This window comes from Branchiostoma belcheri, unplaced genomic scaffold (genome assembly GCF_001625305.1).
Source record: "Branchiostoma belcheri isolate BF01 breed outbred unplaced genomic scaffold, Haploidv18h27 scaffold21, whole genome shotgun sequence".
Taxonomy (NCBI): Eukaryota; Metazoa; Chordata; class Leptocardii; order Amphioxiformes; family Branchiostomatidae; genus Branchiostoma; species Branchiostoma belcheri.
In genome coordinates, this window is record NW_017803602.1 from 1,385,385 (window position 1) to 1,403,098 (window position 17,714).

At 43.7% G+C, this 17,714-nt stretch overlaps 4 protein-coding genes across 4 annotated transcripts in view; 1 reads left to right on the top strand and 3 right to left on the bottom strand.

The window, feature by feature from the left end:
* LOC109469671 overlaps window positions 1–1,849 on the bottom strand; it is an 18,610-nt gene extending 16,761 nt beyond the window's left edge. Inside the window, exons 1-3 of the mRNA XM_019768211.1 lie at window positions 1,725–1,849; window positions 1,092–1,383; window positions 266–460 (exon numbers count right to left, since the gene is read on the bottom strand). Coding sequence (XP_019623770.1) covers window positions 266–460; window positions 1,092–1,365 — 469 coding nt within the window. The 5' untranslated portion in view covers window positions 1,366–1,383; window positions 1,725–1,849. The remainder of the gene's footprint in view (window positions 1–265; window positions 461–1,091; window positions 1,384–1,724) is intronic.
* LOC109469702 (zinc finger homeobox protein 4-like) overlaps window positions 1–17,714 on the top strand; it is a 22,386-nt gene that overhangs the window by 2,386 nt on the left and 2,286 nt on the right. The gene's annotated exons all lie outside the window — the stretch shown is intronic.
* LOC109469721 lies at window positions 7,620–10,817 on the bottom strand. Its single transcript, XM_019768305.1, has 4 exons — window positions 10,433–10,817; window positions 8,740–8,937; window positions 8,445–8,640; window positions 7,620–8,199 (listed from the first exon to the last, which is right to left on the bottom strand). Exons 1-4 carry the CDS (start codon window positions 10,644–10,646, stop codon window positions 8,106–8,108), a joined length of 702 nt encoding a protein of 233 aa, XP_019623864.1. The 5' UTR covers window positions 10,647–10,817; the 3' UTR covers window positions 7,620–8,105.
* On the bottom strand, window positions 11,439–16,388 carry LOC109469709 (adenosine deaminase-like protein). Its single transcript, XM_019768285.1, is given in 11 exon segments — window positions 11,439–11,949; window positions 12,319–12,419; window positions 12,521–12,653; window positions 12,836–12,916; window positions 13,489–13,615; window positions 13,981–14,059; window positions 14,339–14,426; window positions 14,771–14,831; window positions 15,181–15,232; window positions 15,235–15,313; window positions 16,323–16,388. Coding segments are annotated over 11 exon segments (1,053 nt in total). The 5' UTR covers window positions 16,374–16,388; the 3' UTR covers window positions 11,439–11,748.

A 17,714-nucleotide genomic window follows, 5' to 3' on the forward strand; every position in this document is an offset into this window, starting at 1 on the left:
AAAGTGCTAGCCCTGCTGACAAAGACAAGACATTACAATTACAGCACAGACTATATCATTATTCTGGGCACATAATGCATTGTGTAAAAAGTAGCGTATATGATAGGGAGGTCAGGGTCAGTGCGAACACTTGACAGAGACTTCCAGAGCTTTCTTATAAAGGAGGCAGTCGGCGTAGCAGTGCGAGCGTCAGTGGAGAGGGTGCTCCAGACTGACGTTGCTCGGTTACGTAGGAAATGTAGTAGGGGGTATTTCCCCGCCCTACCTGTGAAGCTAGCCTTTGGCGCGCCGTCGGGCCCGGAGACCATCTGCTTCATGTTGGTGCCCACACTCACCACCTTGTCCCAGGGCGCCCCCTGGCGGCTGGGCGTCTGCTGCATCATCTCGTCCGACCGCTCGGTGGCGTTCCACCGGTCCAGGGTGTACGCGTCATACGTGATGCCTTCCCGGGACAGAACGGCTGGAGAACAAAAACACCGCTAGGTCAAGTTCTGGGTCATAAAACCTGCAGGGAGGATGGCCGCACATGGGTAGTTATATAGTATTGAAGCCAGGCTAAATGTACAAGCGCCATACATTCATACATGATCTTCCCGCGGTTGGCGGTAAAACTTTGGTCAAAATTGGCACTTTCAGCCGACATAAGGTATATCAAGGACGGTCTACAGACGTCTTTGGGTATATACATATGAGGCTAGACTAGCGGCCACGTGTTCACGGGTTTGATCCCTGAAAACCCTACACTGTACATGAATACCGTGGAAGATAAAACACATTTATTTCAGGCAGTGCTTTGAAAAGTCACAAAAGAAGTGAGCCACCAAATTCTACCTCAACTTCCTCACTTTTTATTACAGATAAAACTACCCTTTTCTTAAAATCCGAAAACCCGCACATTACAAAAAAGTGGGATTTTAGTTTGCATCTATTTAGGAAAAGAAGACAAAACCAAAATTTTGGAGTTGCCTTTTTAGTTCTGACTACGTTAAATATTGTTACTATTGTTTCTATTAGTATGTTTGATCTTTTTGTACGTGCACTCAGCCTTTGCCCAAGAGTTTGCACCAAACAATTATCATCCCAGTACTTACCTGAGTACGGAAACAGTCTCATGGGCGCGGTATGAGGCTTGATCTGGTTTGTGGCGAAGTGTCCCGTGGGCAGCGGGCCCTGGTCGCGCAGTGTCCCCACACGCTGCGGCGGCGCCTCGGTCTCCAGAATTCGGTTCACTCCGAAGATGCTCGACACGTCGGTGGTAGAGAAGGGCATGTCCTCCAGGATCACGCAGCCAGCGGGCAGAGCCGCGCGGCCCTGTGGGAGGAGGCACGCCAGGAGCCCGAGGACTAGTCCCCAACAACCCGGCATGGCAAGTTATAACGTTACCTGTAAGGAGATGGTGGCGACGGGTTGAATGATTCTAGTTGTAAAAGTATGGTAGGGTACGGTTAGCGGGGCTATAGTTGTAGAAAAGGAACAAGGGGCCAGATACTGTCTGCTGTCCCATAGGAAGCCGGTAGTTACTTGTATTAAAGTACGTCATACATTAAGGGGCAAAGCATTTACAATGTCAGAGGGGGTAGAGTGAAGGAAAGATTATAGGTTATAGCAAGCGGATGAGGTGAAAAATGCTGCTAACAAGTCAATACCGAATAGTAAGAATTATGGAAAATGTTTTGAAATGTAATAAAAGGAAATGATAGGAACAAATCCTCTTTGCTACCCACCACCCTCACAGGTTTTTCAAATGGAACACCTCGGGTACCTGGGCCGGTTGGTTACCTGGGAAGTTGTACAGGTGTTGTACCCGCCCTGTGTACACACCTGGTACCTGTCCGGACGAGAAACTAAGGTAATGCCCGCCAGGTAAAACTTTACCTTCGCAGTGGGACATTTGTGGGTCAGAGTTCAGGGACTTTACTCCACTTACACAACCAGGAAAAGACCTCAAACATAACATATGTATATCGTCCCAACTTTATGAATGAACAAGAATTCGTGACATGTGTAAGTTACTTAAAGGTGAACATTAATATGCATATATTATGTTAATATAGAGGTCATTTGCATAATTAATAAGGACATGTTTAAATCAAATATTGCCAAAGGATAGGAATTCCTCATGCAAAATATTGTAATTTGAGTAAAGAAAACCATAAATTAAACTGTTAATTACGACCTTACTTCTATATACAATGAGACGAATCCCCCCAATAACAATTTTACACAACCTCTAAATATTTCATTGAGGTATGAGATCTTTGAATTCTTGATATAATATCAGATACCCCGTTACCGTGATCAGAACCGATATCAGCTCCTCTACACACTTTCACAAGGGAGAGTACTCAGAACTCTGAGTGATTTATGAGGAAATGCTAGAATGGCGTCATTGGGTGTGGGATATTATCAACGTATGTAATTCATGCAAATGAGGATCCTATTCGCGTAATCAATGAGATCGGGAAACCTTGGGAAAGTTGTAAAGGTTAATAGTATTTGGTGAAGGTATGAGTTCGTGGAACTCTATTTCCCTCATGATGAAAGTATACTCCCACTCCCACAATGGCTGTCTCTCTGTCTTAATACTTCAATGAAACTTAGTTTTGATTAGGACTGCCACAGACAATTATTGAATGCAATGCATGCATCTGTAATATTTTCAATCCAATAGGGATGGACCGAGAGTGGTGGGCGGGAGTGCTGTACTGCTATACCGAGCTGTTTCTCAACTGGATCCCCCGATGGTGGAGCCCAGAGATTGGACTGATGACCATTGCGCTTTTTGTGTTTTCTTTAAGTGTTCGTCTATGTCCGCTTTATGTCTGCAGGAATGGGAGGTTGGCTCATCACCTCCAAACGTCGGCCCTCACTGTAGAGGCATCCTTGAGTGTTCCTGTTGTTTTGGTTGCCTGGTGTGTTACTCAAATAAGAAAGAAATACTTTTACTTCAACGCATTTTGATTAGGACTGCCACAGACAATTATTGAATGCATGCGTATATAATACTTTCAATCAAACTTATTTTTGATTAGGACTGCCACAGACAATTATTGAACGCGTGTCTTTGTTAGCTATATGCACTGCGTGCAAAGTACTTGCTTGATCATTCGGTACACACTGCTGCCATGGCTCAGCGGGTTCAGCACGCTCCCGACAAGACTCACCAAGCAGACCCACACGACGACAAAATCACTCCAAATGAACGGCAGGATAAAACCGAAGAAGGAAATCTATCAATTGGAGATATACTAGCATCTGCCCAAGATGTCATCAACCAGCTTCATGGTAACCCCATATACGGTCCCAGTGGGAGTCCATCAGGTCAGCACTACATTTACGGATAGCAATGAATGAATGTGTGTGTGTGTGTGTGTGTGTGTGTGTGTGTGTGTGTGTGTGTGTGTGTGTGTGTGTGTGTGTGTGTGTGTGTGTGTGTGTGTGTGTGTGTGTGTGTGTGTGTGTATGTGTGTGTATGTATGTGTGTGTGTGTGTATGTATGTACATGTATGTGTGTTTTTTATGCGTGTGTGTGTTTGAACTAGTATCCCGGATTAGTCAAGTTTGTTGAGTGAAAACAAAGACGTACGACGCATATTTGGGCAAGTAATTGTTGCATTGCCAATGATCTCTTCTGTTTCAGGGGACGTTGAGAAAACAAATAGTTTGTGTAGCCGGGCAAGTGGTTTTCTGCCACCGGCGGTTACCATTGTCAAGACGATGATCGCCATGGCAATATTGACATCATCTGTGACGCTCACCTTGACCTTGTGGCACATCAGCACTCCGCATCTGGATGTTGATACGGTAAGTTTTGTTGTGTCTCGGTTGCTCAGACATTACCTTTACTTATGTAGTGATTTGGTGAATGTATGTTGATTTGATTATATGGATGACACCCACCCGCGCATTAATTTTCGTCCGTTTCCAAAAAAAAAAGTTTTCGACCATATACATGTAAATCGTAGCTGCAAAATGAGCAAATAAATGCCGTAAATTGAAAAAAAAAATATTGGAAAACGATACTTATGTCGCAGAATGCCAAAATTGATTCCAGAGGACAAGAACAAATGTGAAGGAATGAAATGAAAAGTCTATTATTCAACATGCCAATAAATTCGCACGCTTGCATCAGTTTTGGGGTTCCTAGAGAATGTCATCCATATAATAAAATCAACATGGCCTTATGAATGAACGGCGGTGCAGATATGCCACATGAAAGCAGCCTAAAACGTGGACACTACAGTAGAAAAGAAACGAGTGTGGTGCTCAGGAATTACTAGTATTAAAATTGATTCAACTGCAGTGCTCTCAAATTTGTCACTGACGAGATGAATATTTTTCGTCTCAACGACAGATTTTGGAAATGGTCTGCAGAGACCTCCAAACCCACCCTCAAACGAATGAAGAATCGACCTTAGAAGAGCACCACCAGACCTTGGAAGCTGCTCTCAGTCCTCTGGAGACCCAACTGGCGACTGTTGAGAGCTGCGCAGCCCAGGTCAGCCGTCTGCAGAACCGAGTGTCCACCCTTCTTCAGGAGCAGCTGGACCAGGAGCGAACCCTCCGCTCTCAGCTGGCGAACATAACTGCCATGTGCAAAGCAGCGCCGGACCGAGGTGAGTACTTGCTTGTATGTTCCTGCAGTTGAGTGACAGCACGTGGGCGGGGGAAATTTCCTAACCACAATCTACAAAAGCCCCGCACCGTTATCTACCGGAAACTGGCCGACAAGGGCTGGTCAGCAGGAAACTGCCCGGTAGTCTATTGGTCTGGTTCCAAAAACGCATTGACATAAGCCCGGAAAATTCACAATCATGAATAAAAGAAGAAATAAGAAATTCACAAAAATATTTGACGACGGTATGAAATCCGAAGTGTGTATATGGAAGATGCGCATGCCATCAACAAATCTAAATAATGGTAAAATTAACTCCGGTGTCAAAGTTACTATTTGATTATTCACTGCCACGTAGCATTTTTTTTTGCTTTTTGTTTTTTTCTACAGGAAAGGTATTCCACCTGACGTCACCAGAGGGCAGGTACAGGTACGACTTGGATGCAGCTCGCCAGGCATGCGCAGAGAACGGAGCCGTCCTGGCGACCTATGACCAGCTGCGCGAGGCCTGGCAGGGCGGGCTGCAGCGGTGTGACTGCGGCTGGCTGGCGGACGGGACGGCTTACTACCCGATGCAGGAGCGCAGGTTAGTACTTCAAGGAACAGAAATACCGAGTACATTTATGTTGAGAAAAGTAACAGCTTTTTTATGTATTTAACATAAACAATACACAATGAAAAACAAAGCCGTACAGACTGGCAAATCTAGCCTGGGTACCATCCTACTTGTATACCGGGGCTCCCACACTCGCTTCCCTAAGAAGTAACTTCTTAGGGAAGCGAGTGTGGGAGCCCCGGTGTACAAGTAGGATGGTACCCAGGCTATGGCAAATCATAAAGGCTACAAAATACATGGTTGGTGAAGCAAATTTAAACCAAAACGTGAAAATATCACGAAAAAAATGAAGGCGAAACAAACGTGAGAAAGAAAACAAAAGACAAGACATGATAGAATCAATCTTAAACAAAAGGAATAGAAATTTATTTTTTGACACGACAAATGCCATTGACTTTTTGTGTACTATGACTTTCTTTGTGTGTTCTTCTGTTAAAGGCAGGATTGTGACAACACGAGAGGCGTCATTAGGTGTGACTGGCAGCTGACTCAGAACGCCTGGTGCTTCCGCTCCGTCTGCCAATGAATGACCAGGCCAAGGGGCACATTCAGCAGGAGTACCTAAAAGAACGTAACGTACTTTTTGAGAAGAGGAGGGGTGACCCGGTGTTCTTGCTAAAGACATGAGCCGTGGCGAAGCTGCATTATGCTAGTAGCGACTTGAAAAGCATTATATGCTTTACATCATTTGAGGATGGCAAGAGTACAAGAAGAGTACAAGGACTGCTTAATCTGTATTAATTTCCGAGACAAAAGTGTTATGGGGGTGTGGGGAAGTAGGGAGGTCTACGAGTGGGGTGTGGGGAAGAGTAGGGAGGTCTACGAGTGGGGTGTGGGGAAGAGTAAGGAGGTCTACGAGTGGGGTGTGGGGAAGAGTAGGGAGGTCTACGAGTGTCGTGTGGGGAAGAGTAGGGAGGTCTACCAGTGGGGTGTGGGGAAGAGTAGGGAGGTCTACGAGTGGGGTGTGGGGAAGAGTAAGGGGGTCTACGAGTGGAGTGTGGGGAAGAGTAGGGAAGTCTACGAGTGGGGTGTGGGGAAGAGTGGGGAGGTCAACAATGTAGGTCATCAGGAGTTGTAGATTATTTTCCAGCAGGATTTTACCATATGCAGTTGCCTTGATTAAATGTGTTTGCATTGAGCAAGGACTTATCCATGCACTGAGCGACGTATTCCAAACTGTTTGTAGTGATGCCCAAACAGTCTCTAGTAAATGTTGAAGAAAGCTTCAGCGTACGGTATTGTTACAATCATCGCAAAAAATAACTGAAAGATGACAAAAATGAGTACTTGAAATGATAGAACATTTTTTGTCTAAATAGCAGGGAAAAGGTTTATTTGTTTACAGTAGGAAACTAAGATTCCATCATGAAAGTTCCAAGACGAGTGTTACGAGCTCTAGGCAGCGATGACTGGAAACATGGGTGTTACTTAATTGTTTGTATTTTTATTGCTGTAAGCTTAAAAGCACAATAAACTCACGTCACACGTTGCAAGCCATGTCGATGTTGCACTTGTACGATATTATAGAATACGCTGCAGCTTCATGTGTGAAAATATATGAGAGGGTTGAAAACTACAAACATTAGATCTAAACCCTGAGTAGGTTGATGAAGGGTAGACATCCAGGTAAACAATACCCATGGGCAATATTTTAGCACCCCCACTTCGGGAATGACACGTTACACTGAAGTAGGGTTGATTCAATTTAAGCTTTAACGTGTCAATCAGTTCCATGACGTTTAACCGGAACACTCAACCAGGTGGATTTTTTAAAATCTGGTCGCAATCCCGTGGTGGATGGATGGCTGGAGAACTGAGGCTAACTTGCTTCGGTCTTTACGTGCTCTCAAGACAACAAGTGAACACAATTACTACGGGTATTAGTCTGCGACTTTCTCTGATCTGACACGTGGGTAATTTTAAGTTTTAAATAGCCGTGTGTGAGATGAAGGCTTTGAAGGTTTTATTCTTAAAATTAAATTTGCTTTTGAGAAAGAAAGAGCAACGTTGTATAGCTGGTAGCCATACCATCGTAGGCTCTCCGGTATCCGTACGGTGCTGGGAGTATTGCCCGCCCGCCAGCCCCATCAGCGCGCGCCGGGGCGGAGGATTTCACGAAGTCGGATTCAATTACATCTGAAGATCTGCATTTTCAGGCATTAAAATGCCGAAAGCGATAGAATAAACGTAATGCACAATAAAGTGTGAAGATGCACTTCTGGACCATTTTGTGCTGGTTTATGGTGCAGAGAATCATGAGAATTGCATGGATCGTCACATTACTAACCCTGGGTAAGTTAGCTATGATGGGTAACGTTGCGTGCAATAGCTGTAAATTGCCTTTGCCCAGGAAAAGAAAGCACTAACTATAAAAGAAAAGTTGATCGATCGTCTCTTTATTCATGGGGTTCATTAACTGAACCAGTCCAACGGGTCCTGGACCTATGATAAACTGGCGTGTTACGCCCCTATCCGTATCAACTAACGTAACGTTGGTCATAAAACTGGAAGATAGCGTTTTGCAAACATGCCGCATCGACACAATCACAATTACTTATGCAACCTCTCGTATTGCATACGTATCCGTTGTGGTACTTAACATACTCAAGCAGTGCTAGTGCCTAACTCTTCATATTCATCTCTGTTTGGCAAATGCCATCCATTTTCTGAGAAATCAAATTAGTCTATAAGAGACTAGTGACTTGTGCTGTCACAGCTGGCCATGTGTGTTGTACATTCATACTCATAGCTAGCCATGTGCACTATTCAGTCATAGCTGTCAACGTGTGTTGTTTAGTCACACTTGTCCATGTGTGGTGTTCAGTCACATTCACATGGAGGTAAAAAAATCGCACAGCTAGCCATGTGTACTGTTCAGCCACAGTTGGCCATCTCACGGAAGCACCAGGCGTCGTTTGGCGTGTGGTCCCCGCAGTTGATGATGTCCACCTTGTTCCCACAACCACTCCTAAGGGAAGACATATTGTGTGGTTGGTGGTTGAAGAAAAAGAAAACGAGTATCGTTGATGTTTGAGTATCCTTGATACAAAAAACAGGCAAAAAAGACGGAAAGACAAGCTTCAAAATGGTCTTAGCATGCTTTGGGTATATAGTACTCTATGTATGTTCATGATCAATTTTATAGGGTGATATCAAATAAGGGATGACCACATAAGGAATTGCCACAGGGGTTTACAGCGCGGAAACACCGACCTTGCCGTCTGTGTGGGATAACGGGCAGTCCCGTCAGACAGCCAGGCGCATGCGCAGACATCCAGTCCGTCCTGCCAGGCCTCGTACAGTTGGTGATAGGAGGCGAGGGTCGCATTCCTCACTGCACATGCGTGCTTCGCCTCTTCCAGGTCGTACTTGTAGTGCCCCGCTGATGATTTCTGGTGGAAGAGTCTCCCTGGAGACAACCAATAGCGCGCGTTGTCACAATGTGTGATGGGTTAAGCGCAAATACACTATATCTATTACATATACCTGCTGTCCTGCATGTACGTACCCAGTTTCGGTGTTGCTCGACACAAGTCAGATTTCAGTTTTCCCGCCATTTCGCCCTGCCGGGCAGAAGTGTCCTGCACAAGGGTCAGACCAGCCTGAGTGGTGTTGACCCTCCCCTCCAGCCGTGCGCGGGTGGTTCGCTCCTGGACCAGTTGTTCCTCAAGGCTTCTTACTCGGTCCTCTAGCTCGGTAATCAGGGCTACGGAGGGCAATACAGGCATGGTTTAGCATCAATATCGCATCACACATTTCCACATTTTACGCGCTCGTCATGCAGGGACATCTAAGGTCATGTTAGGACAAAATGTGAGCATTCTCTTGGCAAATATGAACATTTTTGTGCCGTTTTTTAATTGCATTCCGTAGGAGCTGGCAAAAACGAAAGTTAACGCTTTTTCAGAAATTTCTGTACAAGAGTCTAGAGCTCCAGACTTACAACGCGGGTTCCAAAACAGTAAAAAATTAAAGAGAGGATAATTGGCCACTGTAGAGTTCATTTGCTCACATAGTCAACCGTTTGTCTCAGACTCACTGGGCCTTTTTTGCTGAATTTACCATCCATACGCCATAGGAAGTCTTGGTGGACGCTAACACAAACCTTCGTGTGAAACACACTTTTGATCTTTAAAGATAAGCATCTGTCGGCCACATAGGAAAGATCTGGAAGAGTTCCAATGGCTTTGGTAAAATTGGCCATGACAATGTGGGGAGAAGTTCACTCAGTGGGAAGTTTCTGACACGTTATCTTCGTGGCCGACAGATGCTTATCGTTAAAGTGTACAAAACGTGTTTCGCTCAACAGAGGCATTGGCCGACACACCCATGCTTGTATACAGTCCAGAAAGTTAATTTCAATTCCTGCCAAATAACTAAATGAATGCAACTTTCAGTCATAAATTTTAAAGTCAAGAAATGCTTTGTGAAATATGGGAAAGATTTGATACGAAGGTTACAGAATTCCAAAAGTCTTTCTCATTTTAGTGTTTTCATTTCCAGACAGTTCAGATCTTGTTCTTTGACCCCAGTAAGTTGGAAATTCCCACAAAGGCGGTGTGTGACTATTGAGGGTCCAAAAATGTACAAATCTATCGACAGAACTTCAGTGAGCCTTCAGCGGTCACTAAGATCATGCCCGTAGCCAGGGGGGGTTCGGAAGAACCACCCCACAAGACTCAAAGGTCCACTTTTTGGTCCACATTTTATGTAAAGGTCCACTTTTTGGTCCACATTTTATGTAAAGGTCCACTTTTTGGTCCACATTTTATGTAAAGGTCCAAGATTTTTCTTGAAAAGATGGACTGGAATCGTAGAAAAACTGCTCCCTTGGCATTGAATAAAAATTTATCTCTGATTTTTTCTTGGAAATCCTCTCAAAAATGCACGAAATGCCATTTTAGAAGGTTCATTTTTCAAAATTTTCCGGGGGAGCATGCCCCCGGACCCCCCTAGGAGCCTCGCGCCTTAGGCGCTCGCCTCGCGCCTACGGCGCTCGAGGTCCCCTCAAGCAGTAATAAGAACCCCCCATTCAAAATCCTGGCTACGGGCATGAAGATATTTCAATGATACGAAGTTCTCCAAGTTAAGATCTTCCTATGATCTGTCAATGATGTTTCAATGATCTGTCAATGCTGTTTAAATTATCTCAATGGCCAATACTGTTTGGCTGTCTCCGTCCTGTTGACATAGGGCCTTACCTGCCTGTGGCCTCACGGTGTTCTCCATCTCCGACATTCTCCTCATCAGGTCCGCCATGACAGCCTGCAGCAGGGCACCGCTCGAGCACATGCTCAGGTCTGGGAACGAGATGAACTGGCCCAGGTCGGTCTTGCCCTCCTCATGATCATCACCAGACGACACACGCACAAGAACGCCCAACACGAAGCAAAGGTTTACAACGGAAAACAGCATCTTCGAAATTCAACTTGAACTGATCAGCACGAAAAATCAAATTCTGGCTTGGTCAATGCTACCAACAACTATGAAATTCACTGTTACCCTGAAAATTATAATTTTGCTTCCGCCAGATTGTCGTTGACGCCCGCCGTGCCAAACTGGCACAGATATGTTGTGGAGATCCAGCCGCCTGGAGGAAACGCCCTCTAACAAGTTCAAACAATGGTTCCATTGTCTCATGGCTTTGATAACTGATGTCTACCATTATGACTGGGGTATTATAAAAGCTTTTCATTGATCGCTAAAAAAAGGGGAACTGATGCAGGCCCCAAGAGAGCCCACCCAAGCGCGATAGAGTGAACACCAGGCTATGCCATCTTTATATTTGCCCTCCTGCCAAACTGGCAACGGTGCGTTGTGGAAACCGGTCCGGTCGGCTGGTGAAAATGCACGCAGCACCACTTTCAATAACTTGGTATCCAGACCAAGTCACACAATCCTCACCTGGTAACCAACCTGTTACCATACCATCAGCAGCTACCCGGTATCTCTACGGCGCTCAGGGAGAGTTTCCCTCCCATGTAAGGTCCATTAGCACACGTTGGGGAAGTTTTGCGAGATTAGTTTCAATAAAATTTAGCTCGCTACAGGACACTTTACTAATCTGAAAGGGCAGCTAGAAATATTGGCTGAAAAGCCAGGCTGTCTGAAAGAAATGCCTAAACTCAGTAGGACTGTGGCCGGTAAGGCACTTAAAAGCCATAACATAGAGAATGGCTTGAGGATCTGCTAAAAGCAATGCGCTGCCACACACCCAGTTAGAGATTATACATTATACAAGCTGTCAACGCCTTTATAAGGGCTCTTCCTGCAGTGGGTGTGGAGAAAAGAGGACCATCAAGCACCCCTTTTATATTTGAATAACCTTCTCCCTGCTGCCTAACACTGCAACTGTTTACCAAATATTATACATCAAACGTCCTGTCATTACACTACCCCACACATCATAGTGTTAAAACTAACAAGGAGGCCATCATTACAAACTGCATGGGTCTGAATCATGACTCTTCAAAGATCTTTCCTGTTGATTTATTTTGTATTACGTAATTATAAGGTTCTATCTAGTCTGGAGGAACAGTTTCTCCTTCTCCGTATTCCACCTGTCCCTGAGCTGCTGTTTCAGGTCCTCCCCCACAAATGTGTGGTCTATACTGCTGTAGGACAGGTCCCACAGGGCAGGTCTGGTCAAGCCAAACGTCTCCGCTGCAAGCCGGTACTCCTCTGATAATGTGGTGCAGAAAACACCCTTGTCATCCGTCTGGAACAAAGTACAGGAACAGCAGGGTTGTAATGATGTTTCACTCCATACCATCAGTATGGGAGGGAACTGTATTGTTTGTTGTTGTTTCTTCTTCTCCTTCTGCCATTTGGTCAAATGGATTCCACTTTTTAATTTTTGGACCAGATGATATGAAATTTTGGATGCAGAAAGAGTGAGGAAATTTTTTTTCATTTCTTGATTATATAGACCTTTAGAATCATTTTACCAAGTTTTTTTGCACATTTTCAAACCAAAAATGTATATTCCAGACTCCTGCACCCTTGTATTAATACATGTATCAATTGATCAACCGAAATTTGGTATGGGGATGCTCAAGAGGAATAGAGACATGTTGTGTATACTCACACATAACACACAGGGCTGTTTCCTGCTGTACCAGTGCTGGAAGTGGTGCTCCCCGTAGGACGCCACAGTCTGCGCCTTCACATTGGACGTCAGACAGATTTCTGAAAATCAATCTTTTATGTTACAGACCAACAAAGGTTTGGAATGGTAAAATCTAATGCAAAATGGGTAAAGATTAAGTGTATAAGCGGTTTGATCTCACCAAAAGGCGTCTTCCTGTCGGCCACCACAGCTGCAAGGTCCTGGTTGTGGTGGATGAAGGTTCCGTGTCCGACCCTGTCCGGGGGGAGGGACAGCAGTGCAGAGGTCTCCGGGGCAATGGCCTGCTGGGATATCTGACAGGGAACAGGTGGGTTATTCAATAATCACCTGGAAGGAACATCATTATCTAACATGATAGCAACATCATTCTCTATCATAGCAACATCATTCTCTACCATAGTCACATCATCATCTACCATAGCTTCAGAAAAAGACAGCAGTACAGAAAAGTGGTTTCTGAGACAGCAATACAGACCTCAGCGATGTGAAGAGCCAGCTTCAGTCCACAGTTCTGTGCCTCTTTCAGCACGGGGATAAAGTCCCTCCCATCCCCCACCTGCAACATGGTACAGTCCAATCACACAATTATGTTGTAGTTCTGTGCCTTAGGGTTCTGACCTTGCGTGGATTAAATCAGTTTGGTGTCATGTAGCTTGTTATGCCTTAAGGTAGTTAACTGTTTGATATGTAAAACAAGGAAATTAAAAATGTACTAATATAATTAATTCTTACTAGCTATATGATTGAGCCTTCTTGTTCAAATCAAATCTGTATAACCGAGGTACCCGCCTTTTGGCATAACACACCAGCTTTGGTAAAAGGTAGTTTTTGGCATTGCCTGAGAGGGAAGCCTAGTACTAGTAGTATGTTCAGTATGTTCTAATCAGTCTGCAAGATTTCTAGTAATTGTAATAATTTGTATGGAAATTTCTGTAATGCCCACAGGAATGTAGCGATTGACAGATTGTCATGATTTTTTTTTGGGGGGGGGGTGTCGCTAAAGAATGAATTTTACTCATTGAATTTCATTATTAAACCAAAACTGTTACCATGGCAATAGTTTTCTTGCCAGCCTGTTTCTTGCTGTTTCTGTTTACAGAAAACAAAGATCAAAGACGGTGTCCTTACAGCTGGGTTTCCGCTGAGGTCGATGCCCACCACGACCCCAGGTGACCTCAGCATGTACTCCTGCGCCAGCCGGACGGTTGTCATGGCCGTCTCCACGGACTGGCGCCGGTCGATCGCCAGCAGAAGTCTGCAACACACAGGGTCAACTTCTCTGCACTGTTCAACTAGCAGTAACATGTGGACAGACACTCGCACATTGGAATATCTCATCAACTTGAAGTGTATCCAGTATTTGGTTATACATTGTACTGCTGCAGGGGTCCCTGACACAGGGTTGGGCAGCAGTATGTAAAGCCTATATACATATAGTTTTAATCTATAACAACAGGTATATTAAGTCTGCAGCTGCTATCAGTGTAAAGATGAAATATTGGAGAGCAAACAATGGTCTTTTGATTGATGATGCAACAGATGGACTACCAGACTTAAGATAGAAGCGGGAGTTCAGAAAATATAGACAAGTAAAATATAGACATAATGATTGTTGCGTACCTGACAACCACATCTTCCCTGTCCTTACACTTCTGTATGGCAGACAGGATGGACTCTACATATGATTGGGGTGTCATACCTGCAACAGGGTAACACAAACTCATCTTGAACAAACAAAATCTCTGCAAGTTCATCAGAAATTCAGCTTTAAAAAGACAACTACAGTACCTCCTGGTTTTGTTTGTTCAAAATCCATTGTTTGAATCATAAGCCAGCCTAGAATGTCATCAAGTTCATGGCTCCTTTGGTAGCATTAATTTTTTTCACATAGTATATTACCTGATTCACTGATTTCCTGAAAAATCCAAGAACCAAAAAATCAACTTACAATGGCCTTATCTACAGGAAACTAACTGACCTGTGTGAGGCACGTGTCTTGGAGTACTCCTGAGTTCCAGGTATCTTACACCATCTGCAGCAAATTCTGATATCACATCCTCCGTCATCTACAACCAACAAAACCACTGCAGGTCACTACTGCATAGTAACAAGTTTCCTCAATGCAAGGTTGTAATTCACACTGCAGACTCTCAGGAAGTGGTTTGGTTGTCCATGAGCGTATTGGAACTGTCAACAGTAAGATAGTGAGGATACCATATACACACAGTACATACTCCTCATACCAGTTCCTACTACCCAGAGCATAACTGAAACAATCTCCACCCATTCACTTCAAATCGTTGCTGCTGCAGACAAAATACATGCAAACCCCCTAAAGCATGCCCACCCAACACAATACATTGTACTTCCATCCCAGAAGTGTGATTGTGCAGCAGCACCACACACTCACCATGAAGATAGCCTCCTCGGTGTCAGACAGGTCTTGGATGATCTTAAAGATTCGGAAGGGTCTGCAAGTAACACAAGCATAACTGTGTTCAGTGGAAAATACAATATTTGTTCACTAGATGAATATATGTGAAATTTGCCATGCACTCAACCTTAGTTAATTACAAACAAATAAAACAAAACAAAATGAGACTTAGGTTTCTGGAAAGTATTTGGTTTAAAGTTTAAATAGCAATGAATTATATTCATTGCTTTGAAAGAACAAATTTGGAATTATATATAACAGTTATATAGTTTTTTATATTTTTTTTGGGGGGGGGCAGATGAAATAAGCATGAAATTGAAGATTTCAGATGCCACCAATTTACAATTTTGCACCAAAAGATCTACTTAGAGAAGACGTTGCCTTACTCCTGAAGATGTCTTGTCTCCCCCTTCCTGATGGCGGTGTCCCCTGAAGGCCCTCATGGCCGACGCCCTTCTTCACCTGTAGTTTCTGGATGGTTGTCTCACTAACCGAGCCACTCAGGTGGGCATGGAGCTCCTGCAATTACCCATCAATATCCAATCAATAATCAATAACTCAGACAGAACCACTCTGGTGGTTATGGAGCTCCTGCAATAATGAATCAATAATCAATTAATCAATAACTCTGAGAAAACCACTCGGGTGGGCATGGAGATCCTGCACTAACCAATCAATAACCCATCAATGACCAATCAATAATCAATTAATCAATAACTCTGAGTCTCTGAATAAACTGCTCTGGTGGGAATGGAGCTCCTGCAATTAATAATATACTCTCATCTGCCAAATAAACATACGGGTACGTTTATTTTTTTTGGCCCAAACATCCACCCAGTACGTTGTTATTTTTGCACAGTACGTTTATTAATTTTTTGAAAACCAGTAATTTTTTTCAACTTCGTGTGAAAAAAATTGACAAATCATCGACGTGAAGACGTTTATAAACGCATATTGTAGCGAGAAACTTGTCATTTTCGGGCCGGTTTTTGCAATCACTGCATGCATAAATTTGTCTGAGTGTTCTATTGTCATGGGTGGTGCTTATCAAAATACAAAATATTAAATGCTCTTTTTTTTGTCTATTTAAATTCCTAATTGCAAATAACAGTTAAAGATTTGTGCATATATCAGTAAGGGTGCATTTTAGTACAAGAGACACACGTTACCCGTCAATTTTGGTAATTTTCCGGGGGGTACGTTTATTCCGGGGGTATGTTTATTTGATTTTGAAGATTTGTCCGGGGGGTACGTTTATTCCGGGGGGGGTATGTTTATTCGGCAGATGAGAGTACCCTCACAGACCATTCAGGCAGGCATGGAGCTTCAATCAGTAAATGTTACCTGTGATTTTGAGCATACAGCGTACTAGTATATCTTACAAACTTTGAAAGAAAAAAACTATTAACGTTACTACAGATTGTCCACTTCCTTTTACCCTCTCGAGCACATCAAACGACAGCATGTATAACGAGATCTCTCTTATATATCTATATCTATTCCTCAAGACGTAAGAAAATGCTCTTACCACTTTCGGAAGGCGTCTGCAGAAATCAGGTAGCCCTACCGCCTCGTCCATGGCAGGGATCAGCTGCGGCCCCCTCCCCAACAAAAATATCGTTGAAGGCTTGCAGCTAACGTTATCAACAAGACTCAAGTTTCAAATCTTGACAACTGTCTTGCTTCTTTTCCTACGACGGTGACACAATATTCAACTAACAGGAGTTGATCGGAGTCTTGTCGTGATACCATTTATTGAATTTTAGAAGGCAAACAGCATGCCAACACACGTTAGACCAAATAATCTGGTGACCTTCGACCCCAACCTTTAAAAGCGCCACCACGCATCTTACTGTATGTCGACACGCACGGCCACTGTCCCACGGTCATGCTAACAATCATAAGGATAGGTTATGACTGTGATAGGGATGGGCTATGACATAAGGATAGGTTGTGACCGTGATGAAGATGGGCTATGACATAAGGATAGGTTGTGACCGTGATGAAGATGGGCTATGACATAAGGATAGGTCGTGATGGAGGCTGTATCTCAGGTCTGTGTCTTCAGTATTATTAAGCAGTATAACCGCCCTTGATCAGTAAAAGGGCCTGGCTATTCGACTTCAACAGCCGAAAGTTCCACTCTGCTTTGTTAAGTTCCACTCTGCGATAGTTTGTTCTTTTCTGGGCTGGTATTAGGTACTTAGGGCTTAGCAGTTGGTACGTACACTGGAAGTTTATTAGTTGTTTTGTACATCATGCATAGTCTGGACATTTTTCGTCTGTCTCCCAGTTAGACCCACTGTAGGTTTCGTTTCATTTCCGTTACAGTTGTCAGTTACTTAAACCAGCACCTCTTTCATAGTTGTTCGTGCAGAATCTTGCAGCTTGATTCTGTTCCCTTTCCAGTTTATCTTTGTCTATCTTTGTACATGGATCCCATCCTGTTGCGGCATATTCTTGTTTGATCTTACGGTGTCGTGTATGCAAGTGATTTTACTCTGGTTTGTACTCAGATTCAATCTGTGGGCATGCCCAACCAGCTAGCTAAAATCACTTGCATACACGTTTAGCCTTAGTTGCGCACCCCACTTCAGGCTGCTTGTGACGCCCAGATACGGTTTTGTTGTGTTAAAGCATGACCACAAAACTCTTAGCTAGTTACATGTGGGTTTCGTTTGATTGTTATGTTCATACTAGTATAGCATTTTTCGGGATCATAACTACATGAGCCACTTGCTTTGCCAATTTCTTCCAGGGTGTTCAGATCTTTGTGCAGAAGTTGTGAGTCGTTCTGTAGACAGCTCTACATACAACAGGAGGTCATCGGCAAACCTTACTTTTGAGTATAGGTTATGACATAATGTGTAATGACTTTGCATTATCATTATAGTTTTTCCATTAATTCCTTTACATTTAT